Raw genomic sequence first — 11,391 nt, 5'->3', positions numbered from 1 at the left:
GCAGATTCAAAACCAACTCATACTTTTGAAATCTTGCACGCTGAAATTTAGTTTACGATAGTAACGTTATTGACGTTTTCGACGCCATATGTTGGTTCATAAGCTAAAGTTAATAAGATAACTCGAGGAATTATCAATGAATTAACAGCATTCTGTGTGTGTGTCTGTAAGACGTTAGGTGCTAGCCCAAGAAATGTTCGTGTTCAATGTTGGGGTAACTGTGGATGCTAAATGTGGATGTTAAATGTGGATGTTGGCAAATTCATGAAATGTTCTTGCAATGTTAGAAGGGGATGTAACGTTAACGTTAACTAGTGAATGTGCATGGCCTACTCGGGAGACAACCAGTATTCCACCAGTGCGTTTTAATAGGCATCTATGGGCTTCGACGCTGCCAAATAAAGGCTGTGCTGTACCTTATTAGGCCTGACATGGCAGGGCAGCGGAGTAAAGATAGAAACAGTAGAGGGGCCTGTCAGACAAGGCCCCATAGCGTTCAATCAGCACACAGAAATCAGCGAACAGACGAGGGAAATGTTGTTATTATCCGTAGAATGCCTTGTTCCATGGGCTTCGTGAGTTAGAACTCTTCGACGCTTTCAACTCGGACCTTTCTTCAAAATAGAGGTGAGTGAAAACGATTTAAACATTACACATTACATCATGCGACATTTCTAGTGTAAATGCGTGACAATGTCAATGGTTCCCTAAGCAGCTCTCCGTCTCCTCTCGGTAACGCTGCATCCCCTGTACTATTGATGAAGCCTGTTCTCCTTTTCAAATATAAATAAACTTCGAGAAGGCACCGTGCAAGATCTAGCAAGATCTTGGCAAGAAAATTGTTTCAAAACAGATCGGGGATGGAGGATCGAAAGATGATACTCAGTCAGTTGGATCCCCTGGCGAGTCATACCAGAGACACGCTGTTTTTTCTGCTTAGATTCAGTATTTGGGAAAGAGTATGGCAGTTGAACACACTACCGGCGGACTAGCCCCCTGCCGCGGTAATGATTGTACAAAAGGTGCCCCAAGTTTGGCTCCGTATATAACGTTATAGAAACGGTAATGGGCGCCGCCCTATGTACCAACTGGTGCGGGAAGGATTTGAATACAGGTCAACTCATCGAAGTATTTACTGTTCTTGAAACTTATAATAGCTACATTGTACCGTGGTTATTTTGCACCGGAAACAATGTTTCGTGGGTAGACTACATTAGAGAATAAACGGGGATAAACTATTGTCGAATTGAACGATTGCAAAGTGATAGAATTCGGAGCTAGGTCATGATCAAGACTAGATCTACAAGACATTGTATAAATTGATTACAGTACTACAACAAATTTCGTTCCCATATATATTCATCAACACACCTAATACGTTTTGATTCATGGTGCTTGTCACACCATTAAAAGCAGCTAGGAAAACAAACATTACATCTCTGATGGTTGCAGAAAGTCATGTTACCATTCAAGTAGGGCCTTTTCTAGCCTCCATAGCAGGCTCTTAACCGGCTTTTTTGGGGGCTAAATAATACACCTTTTGCAGCCAGCCCGTAACCATCAGCCATCCCCGTAACCATTTTACCGGCAAAATGGTTACGGGGATGGCTGATGCATATGGTTACGGGCTGGCTGCAAAAGGTGTATTATTCAGCCCCCCAAAAAGCCGGTTCAGAGCCTGCTATGGAGGCTAGGCCTTTTCACAGTATGTCACCAGTTTATAGCAGTGCCACTTCAAAGTTCAATGTGACATTTTTTTCTCCACCCACCCTGCAGCCATGAAACCGAACCCTGACGTTGACGCCGTGGAGAGAAGCCGGGTGTACTCCACCACTGACGTCACACTTCTGCTGCAGGACATCCGCCGCAGGTTCCTCACCTTCTGCAGCCACCACCGCTCGAAAGCGCCGCCTAGCGATTCTCCACTGGTGGAGAACGAGCAACTGGCCGTGGTGCTGGACCCCTGTCACGGAGAGAGCCTGACCCACGTGCTGGAAAGTGTGGTGCCCACTTTGCGTGTCTGCTCGCGAGAGTTAGAACGGAGCTGGAGCACCATGCCTAACACCGTACTCATCCCCTTCTACACACCAGAACGCTGGCGGCTAGTGGCTGCGCAAATGGACTACGACAAGCGGTCGGCCACCATCTTCTGGATCGATCCCCGTGGTAGGGGCGCATTTCCCAGACGTTTGATGGATTCCCTCCGACTTCCTCTGGCAAATTCCATATCGGAGTTCACGAAAATTCAGTGCGGACTTTCGACGCAGACGCCGCGGTCGGAACGCCCTTTTGTGATGGTGAATGCACGGGAGTTGGAGGAAGATATACAAGGATACGGCGTGAACGAGATCGACAGCGGACCAATCATCGTGCAGATCGTACGGGACTTTATCCTGGGAACGAGCGTGCCGTCGATCCTACCTGCCTGTGACACACAACACGAGGACCAACTGTGGGGAATACGCGAAGGAGACTTGAAGATTCTCAAAGAAGTTAGACTCCACAACGCCGAATATATTGAGAGAGAGAATGGGGAAGAACTCTTCATAAGATGATTTCATTAATAAAGAAAAATTCTTAATGCACATTGTCATGGGTGTTTTCTTCCCTGTTTTAATTTTCTATCATGGTCTATCATTGGCAATGTGAGTGAAGTTCATTAGTGTCTTGTGGGGTGAGGATATTTTGCAGATAAACAAGCGACAATCATTTCCTGAAGAAGTCTATATAAAATGTATAAACACATGTAGCAGTGAGGCAATTCTCTCATATTCTTGTTAGTCTCAACAATTGAGTAGCGAAAGATAGACAAACTTTACTACATGTATTTGGCCATGGAATCGAACGTGATTTGGCGCGTTTCACATATAAATTCGCGCGGTTTCCATCATATAATATTCGTACGTTTTCGCAAAGTCATCCGTTCATTTTCCATAACATTCGTACCATTTTCATAACATTCGTGTAAATGCTAAGGGACCCCTGGTTTTTGCGCTTCGAAATTCGCGCCATCTATATGACGTCACCCAGGTGTGCGTGGCAGGACCTTGGGACCTTTAACTACCCAACTCTCGCGAGATATTGTGATTCACACGATACTTGGCGAGACTTGACGCGTTGACGACAAACAAAACATGGCGTAAATTCCGGTTGGAATGTTGGACATTGTCCTGATTTGAGTGCATTTCGAACCCTTAAATGGAAGCAGCGATGGCCGGAGAGTTAGACGAAGAGTCCCTACAGGAGCTGTACTCCTGGATAGACGAGATTCCTTTGTCTAGACCAAAGAAAAACATCACCAGAGACTTCAGCGATGGCGGTAAGGTGTCAATTTGCACTTTGCACCTTTCGGGATGTTGTGTTTCTTACGTTGTTTTTTCGTCACCCAAAACCATTTCAAGATGTTGTGTTAGTTTTGTGGTTGCCCATTTTTGCGTAAACCTTATCAATGAAGAATCTGTACATGGACCTGTCTTGCTGCTTTTGTGAAATGTTTTAGGTTCTAAGCATTACTTAAGATATGCAAGGTTAGCCGGGGTTTATCAAAAGACGATTAAAAGCTTTATCGTCAGTGTAATGTACCTGTAAATTATTAAGTTGCTAGGATAGTATAATAGTCAGGGATTCAACATTGAGCTATAACTAGTGTAAGTAGAACATGCGTACAAAGCGTCATCTATATAATCATACATTATACTATAGATTCTAATGTACACGTCGACACTACAAATCATTTTTAAGAGCTGAATGCAAAAAAAGTATATCACATATGAATAGTAACATACCGTAACCTACTAACCTTGATATCCTTTTTTACCACCCAACTGCATCTAAATCTGAGGGTGCAGTTTCAAATAAAACTCTTGCCTGTCATGTAAACATCTAGAGAAATTTAGTAGGTTGAAAATGCTTAAGCCAGGATATTATGCCCAAAACATATATTTTGTATTTTTGGTGATATTTTACCCACGAAGACTCAATGGAAATTCCATATCCATAACCTTCCACAAAGGCACAACTTATATTACTAGTACCTCATAATGACGTAACACCAAGTATTACGGACAAGTTGCCAAGTAGCGTGAAGTTCCAAGAGGCCAGCTTGGATAACAGGACTTACAACTTCTAGTACCACATTGTACATGTAACAATGCTGATTTGCATGGTTAATCTGCCTCCTTTATTCATGAACAAAAGTTACATTATGACCACATAATAAGAGGTCTGACCGTCATACTTTATTTGATCAGAACTGTTTCTTTAGAAGCCTGATCCCTCCCCAGTCTAGCCATGTATACTGTCATTGTGACAAGCTACATGTAAGTACTGAGGCACAATATAATTTTTTTGAGAGATCATTGAATTTGCATATCTTAGACTTTTCCATCTTTCTGTTACCATTTCACCAGTATCTCTGGCACTCTAGCCTTCTCAGTCACTGCTCCCTTGCCATTCCTTTTTAATAGTCAGTGTTGACCCTGTTTCTTAGAAATCCTCTTGTTGATTGTCCCCAACTTGATACCAGCAGTTCATGAATATCTGACGTCAGACGATTGTTCACACAAACCTCTGACATTCACACGCAACAACTTTGATCTTTTCTGAGTGTAATGAAACTGTCACAGTGTCAGGCTGTAATATACACTTAACCCTTTTCCCTGTTGTCTAACTCAGCAAACAACATATATTTCATGCCAAATAGCTACCTCAGCAGGAAGAGGGTTAACCATGAAACTAAATATTTTCACGTTCCCATGGTTCACACTGGCGTGGCGTGTGTACAACATGCATGCCTGTCTGTATTGGTTCTTAATATTTGATGAGACATTGTCTTAATGTATAAATCACTTCTGATGACATGTAACTGGTACGTCCCTCTGATATACTGCATATAACTTATTATAAGTTTTTCTTTTTATACCACTCGTAATTACCAAATATTGTAGTACATATAATTGTGTGTTGGTACATATCTCCATGTTGTTTTCTGATGTATATACATGGTAACATTTATCGTAACACATGTAACATTTGTAATTGTCAGTTACATGTACTACAATTGCCATGGTTTGCACTTTGCACACACATATTCTCAAGTCTTACAAGTTTAGTTAAATACATTGTGTCTTTAACCACTGATAGATGATGGAGATTTTAGGTGTAATTATTTTTAATCATATATTTGCAGTGATGGCAGCAGAGATCATCAGACATTTCCAGCCCCGTATGATAGACCTGCACAACTACAGCCCAGCCAACTCCACACAGCAGAAGCTGAGCAACTGGGGAACTCTGAACAGGTTAGGAATCACAAGGAAACCAGTCTAGTCTAAACAAAAGTGGTGTTAGATTGTTTCAGTTTACCATAGAAAATATCCGTCTGATATAGCGATATTGATATAAGTTTGTAGTATGTTTCAGTGCTCAAAATTCATTTTTGGGAATAGGTGCACGTAACGTAAAAACTTCAAAAGAGTGCTGGAAAAGCTCATTGACAGTGTAACTGTTGCATGTTTTCTGTAGGAAAGCCTTCAACAAGTTGAACTTCCAAGTCCCTGATGATGTGATGCGGGCGGTGTGTAACTGTAAGCCTGGGGTGGTGGAGGTGGTGCTGAACCAGCTCCGACTCAAGATTGGGGCTTACATGGAGAGGAGAAAAAAGTCCGCAGATGTAAGACAGGGCTTGTTTGGTTATTTTTGTTTGTCGGTCTGCTTGTTTTTTTTATTTGGATGAAGTGAAGAACTAAGAGTGATGGTTCCAAACACACACACACACACACACAAGTTACACTCCGTCGAGCTCGCTCGAAGTCATCTCTTGACCAGTTGTCACCATAACACGCTGTCGTCCATCGCTGCAGGCAGTTGGTCTAAACTGCTGTCAGCTTCAGGTTGCAAACACTCATTCCTATTGCCACAATACACATATATACCAATTGTTTCAACACACACACCTATTGCTTTAACACATATATATATGTCAATTACTCTAATGCTCACATTAACCACTTGTTCAAACACACCTATTATTTCAACACACATACACACCTTTTAACAAACATGTATATCTATTGTTCCGAGCATTGTTCCAAGTACTTGCAACGGACAGCTAGTTTTAACACATGTTGAATCACTCTTTTTATGTTCCAGGCCGAAATGAAGTCCCCAGAAGGTTACAACGATTACTACCACATGAATGGTCACGACTTGTATGGAGGCGGCAGAAGTTACCTACAGGACCCTTATCCACTACCAGGAGGTTGGTATCAGTCTTCTCTTTACTTTATTTTATAACATACTTTGAAGAGGGCACCTGAAAATAAATTTATGTATTAAGACATGTACAGATAATTGACTGATACACTGTTTCGACCTAAGGTTAGACATCCAGGTAGAACATCATGTAATGCATGATAGATCAGGCAAGTGGATATATTAAGAGTCAGACGTTTCAGATAGCATCCACTATCATTCATCAGTGATTGAGAATGAGTCTGAAGAGAAGCGTAACCTGTATATATCTGAATTGATGTATAAATGAGTTACTGAATATATTTCTTCATTTTCTAGTTTGTAGACTTGTTCTCAAGAGAAAAAGAAATTGAGAAAAAAGTTTTCCTTCTCTCTTGTTTATAGACGAGTTTGAAGTTAAGTCAGCAGTGTGTTGATTAATCTAGTTTATTCTAAAGTTCAAATTTCAGAACTGTAAAGGAGGGACAGAGTATTTATTGGTCATGTTTGCTCATCTATATATATGGATTGTTGAATTTCATGTTGTTCTGGGTTTATTTTTCATTTTAACTTTCCTTCTCAAGTGCAAGCATTGCCAGAAGGACAAACTGGGCAAAACACCTCACGACCACCAAGCCTCGATGGTAGATTCATGTACATGTATCATATTTGTGAATCCATCTCTGTTCGTTTGTAAAAGTGTGTCTTTCCGCAGTGATTCTGTTTCAAGTGCACCTCAAACTGAACCTTGTAGAGCACTGCATCATGCCTTTTGTGCAAAGATGTCACAATGTGTTCTTGGTGCTTCTTAAGTGTTTTCATTTCCCACACAAATATAAACTGCACTCCAGTTCACCAGAAAATGTAATTACTGGTAGAGTGACCACCATTTAAACATTTACCATTACTCATTTTGTATGCACTTAAGCTGAAGCTGAACAGCTATGCCATTTCAATATGGGGAAAGTCAACCAGGTGAGAAGGTAGTACAGGTTGGACGTATTGAAAACAAAATTACCCACCCCCATTAACTCCAAATATGGAATAGCCTTCAGTTAATCAGGTTATGTGTTTCCAAGGTGACAGATTATGTTTACAATACACAAAGGAGCATAGTTTTCAAAAGTGTTGAGGTTAAAACTTGATAGATGCTATTAGATATTATTCCTTAAGTTCACAATTCAGCAAATTATCAGTAAACCAAATATGCTATGAATAGAGCTCATATCGGAGATGTAATATCATAATGCCTTTTCACTTGTTATCTTTTTTAACAGCAGTGATTTTCTTGTATTGTTCCAGTTGACCCCTACCCCCAGTTCCGTGACCCCAGGATGCAGAGACCGCAGATGGCCAAGATGTCCCCTCGGAACGGCTCCATGGAGGGGCAGGATAGGTGGGGCCGCGAGGGGAAAAATGGCATCGGAAGGTAGGAGGGGCTAGTCGTCTATTACGCCATTATGTAGATGAGGAACATGGATACATGTTGAAGTTACTGTAAATGCATTCAAGTTCGCATGGTTTTTGTTTCCCGTTTGGGAGAAAATGAAGTGTTCGCAGTGGTTTTAAGTTTGCGTTTGAAACAATAGTAGTGCTACAGTCATAGGTGGGCAAAAATTTTTGCGGTGGTTTTAAGTTTGCGCTGAAGAGTTCACCGCGAAAACCGCGAACATTAAAACCGCCCCGAACATTTCTGCATTGTATGATGCTCCTTGGTACATAGTATGGGGTATGAGGTTGGAGGGGGTTACTGCTAATAAATGTTTAGACAGGTATATTTAGGACCTTTTGTTACAAAGTCTTGGTGTTATTACCAAATTTGTATAGGTGGCATAGGTGTATTGCTGGATTTCTGATTGATTCTGGCTTCACTTACTCACCCCCAAAACCTGAGTGGTACAGCCCTGTACGTGTGGCTCGATAATCAATTGGGTTCTACCATTGCAAGCATGGAGGTGGGGTAGTGAACAGAAAGGGACAACCCATAGAAAATGGTACCTTGGAAAGAAGAAGGTTTTGGCAAGTTTCAATACTTGGTTTGTAGATAGCCACACATGTAGCTAGTATTAACTTAAGTTTGGTTCAATGTATGTTAACTAGAACTAGATACTAGCTGTAGGACTAGATGGTAAGATAGCAAGAAAGAATAGTATATGTGGGCATTGATCAAAATAAAAAAGTTGTCATTCCTGATTAAAAAACATGGGTTTACTGAAATAACATGGACTGTAAACCCAAGGACGTTTTAGCTAATGCCCTGTTCATATGTCTGAAGGTCACCAGTTAGTGGTTATTTCCTGATGTGAAGAGACCACAACTACACAATAGATTCTATATGTTTGCCTTCTTCTGTTTCTTACAGCGGAGGTCAGGTCCCCAGGACGAGGTCGATGACCCGGGTCAATGTCGATGGCCTTGACCCTGAGGTCCGACTACTGTTGGAGGAGAAGGAACAGGCCTTCCTGGCTTCACAGGAAACTGTACATGTACGTCCTGTTAACAAAGAGACTGGCCCTTTGCATGCTCTAGATTTTTTTCCCGACATCCCAATTTTGCTTCTCACCGATTAAGGCTGCTTTATTCCATGTTTTGCACATTGTTACATGCTGTTGTGGTCAAGAAACTAGTTCAAACCATTTTTACTGCAAGTCAATATGGAAGCTCTGGCATTAATTTTCAATTTCTCACCTTTTAAGATGCTAAATGAATGTTGCCTGTCAAGGATGTCAGAATGATCAGATTTGTGTGTGTTACATGTGCAGTAAGACTCACTCATGTCAAATGTCGGAAGTTTGCATACTCTCAAAATCGTTAGTTGATGCCATAACTGTAGCCTATTTTGATTAAGACACAAGTCCCTGTTGATACATTGAATATTTTCTCTAACCTCTGCTGACGTAAGCCATGTGTGTATTGGTGTATGAATCTATCCTTTGCAGGGAGAGGATTAAACTAGCTGACTTTCCCAAACTTACACAAACCCCCTACTACTTTCCCAGATCCTGAATGCCAAGATCCGGCGGCTGGAGCACCTGCTGCACCTGAAGGACATCAGAATAGAGGACCTGAACAGGAAGCTGGGGCAGTACTCACAGAACGGGCACTCCTGAAATACTGCAGAGGGCAGCCCTGCACCTCGGTTTGACCTCAGATGTAGAAAAGAAGAATAAAAAGAACACTAGACTTGTGCAAGGACAAGTGTTTCCTTCTCACACTTGCAGACGAAAGATGAAGAGTTGTCATCACACCTAGGCTGCAAGAAGCTATTTCCTTGGCTTACAAATGTTCCTGTGAAAACAAAGCAAGAGAACTACATGTATATGAAAACTAGGAGTCCAACGATTCTTTATGGTGATGACTTGGGTGTCAGCATTATTGCTGCCTCTCTGTTGAAGTGCTTTCTTGTTTTTCGCCATGTCTCAATCTATTGTACATATAAAATATATTGTCCATCGAAACAGCTTGTGTCGTCAAAAGTACATGTGTAGCTTAAGGTTCAGATTTTTTAATGTCTCCACCATCACTAGTTGCCATTGTGATGTGAGACAGATGATATTTTTGTAGAATAGTAAGTTTAGTGTTGGCAAAAGACTGTGGAGTTGTAAATATTCATCTTGAGTCGAAACCTGTCATATTTGTAGTGATGTGGTACTATCTAACTTATTAGACATTTCATCTTGAAGTCATAATCATTCTTCAACCAAGGAGAATAGGATACAGGTGAAGGAAATAGTATCAGGTTGTAAATATCCTGCTGAAAGAATCAGGCTTGGGTGACTTGCACTGTTGTCTTAGAACTGAGTAAAAGACGTCTTGTAGCCATGTGTAAGACATTAAAAATTTCCCTCTCAACCTTTCCATGCCTTGTGTCACAGGAATTGCTGTCCAAAGGGTTATCTAAGCATTAGCATTTGTGGTTGAAAAATCCTACAATATGCTGTACAACAACAGCCATACTGGAATCTAGAAGACTACACATATTTGTTGTAAAATTTACAGGTACTTTAGTACTAATGTACAAGTTTAAATGGCAAATAGGACTTGAAATGTGGTAAACAAAAAGTAGCACATCGATGGTCACAATGTCTTATGTATCACAAGTTGGGTACTGTGAAATGACAAATTCAGAATTGGATTCTTGGATTTTGTTTACTGGTACATCATTTTGGAGAGTACTTGAATATGGAACAGCTCAATTTCATTCCAATGTGGGGCAGGAATTTCAGGAATGTTGATTTTTGCCTTTTTGGTGAATAAAGCTACAGCACCTGCCAGTAAACAAGGTCTGGCTGGACTGTTCTAATGCAATTGGTGAGCAATACCAGGGAAGTTTAAGTCCGTCTTTGTTGTTGAATTCTAGTTTTACAGCAAATGGCAGTAAAGACAATGTACAAAAGCTTCAAACTGAATCATATGTCTGCATGTACAAGTATTTGTCACAAACACAGCTACGTAACAACAAATGTGATGGGGCCAAAAAAGCAGCCCCTGTCTGAGTAAATTGTACTCCATTGAGATGAATTCATAGTCTTCAGGATTTTCTCTCGAAGTGTCTAACTTGAGGTAATCAATGTACATTCAATTTGTATGTTTAAGTGTTGTATGTCAAGATTGCTAGGTAAAAGCCATAGTTGTAATTATCGTGGACAGAAGTTGGTGTTATTTTATTGGTGATAGGTGTTAATATTGGTGGTGAAGTTATTATGGTATTGACGATCACTTTCGATGTAAGAAATTTTGTATGTGATCACAGATGATATAGTTTTTATACAAGTTATTATGAACAATGTGGTTCACAGTTTGCCACTGTTTTGGGGTTTATTTTCCACAGCATTCTTTGTTGTAGTTCTATTTTTACATGTGCTATGTGTAAATAAAACTTTTCTGTTCAATCCCGAAGTCATTCAAAGCTCTATCATTTCTTTATTTCACATAATTCCAGATTTTTAGATTTTAAGCTCATAAGGCCACTTGGATTATTCTTGCATAAAAACCAAACATGTATGTAAAAGTAATCATGTGTACATGTTGACAGCTAAAGTCTGTATATTACTAAGATTTCAGATTTCCTGACACTTTGTCTTTACGTTTCTGCCATTTATCCCCTACTTAAGAACTTATCATTTACTGGACCCTCCCCAAGTTTCAAAATAGATGTGG

General features: G+C 40.5%; 2 protein-coding genes across 3 annotated transcripts; both read left to right on the top strand.

The window, feature by feature from the left end:
- Nucleotides 1-458: 458 nt before the first annotated feature.
- LOC136430683 (uncharacterized) lies at nt 459-2,585 on the top strand. The gene is made up of 2 exons (XM_066421484.1): nt 459-627; nt 1,777-2,585. Exon 2 carries the CDS (start codon nt 1,779-1,781, stop codon nt 2,553-2,555), a length of 777 nt encoding a protein of 258 aa, XP_066277581.1. The 5' UTR covers nt 459-627; nt 1,777-1,778; the 3' UTR covers nt 2,556-2,585.
- Nucleotides 2,586-3,089: 504 nt separating this feature from the next.
- Nucleotides 3,090-11,130, top strand: LOC136430681 (sperm flagellar protein 1-like). Of its 2 annotated transcripts, XM_066421481.1 has the most exons (8): nt 3,090-3,319; nt 5,189-5,300; nt 5,524-5,671; nt 6,151-6,259; nt 6,816-6,875; nt 7,534-7,660; nt 8,594-8,717; nt 9,231-11,130. In XM_066421481.1, the coding sequence occupies exons 1-8, from the start codon at nt 3,199-3,201 to the stop codon at nt 9,339-9,341; spliced, it is 912 nt and encodes a 303-aa protein (XP_066277578.1). In that variant the 5' UTR covers nt 3,090-3,198; the 3' UTR covers nt 9,342-11,130. The 2 variants fall into 2 exon arrangements, with proteins under 2 accessions (XP_066277578.1, XP_066277579.1); XM_066421482.1 differs by lacking the exon at nt 6,816-6,875 and having other exon boundaries at nt 3,091-3,319.
- Nucleotides 11,131-11,391: the final 261 nt, after the last annotated feature.

Source organism: Branchiostoma lanceolatum, chromosome 3, assembly GCF_035083965.1.
Source record: "Branchiostoma lanceolatum isolate klBraLanc5 chromosome 3, klBraLanc5.hap2, whole genome shotgun sequence".
Classification (NCBI taxonomy): Eukaryota; Metazoa; Chordata; class Leptocardii; order Amphioxiformes; family Branchiostomatidae; genus Branchiostoma; species Branchiostoma lanceolatum.
This window is presented reverse-complemented; position numbering and strand designations above follow the sequence as displayed.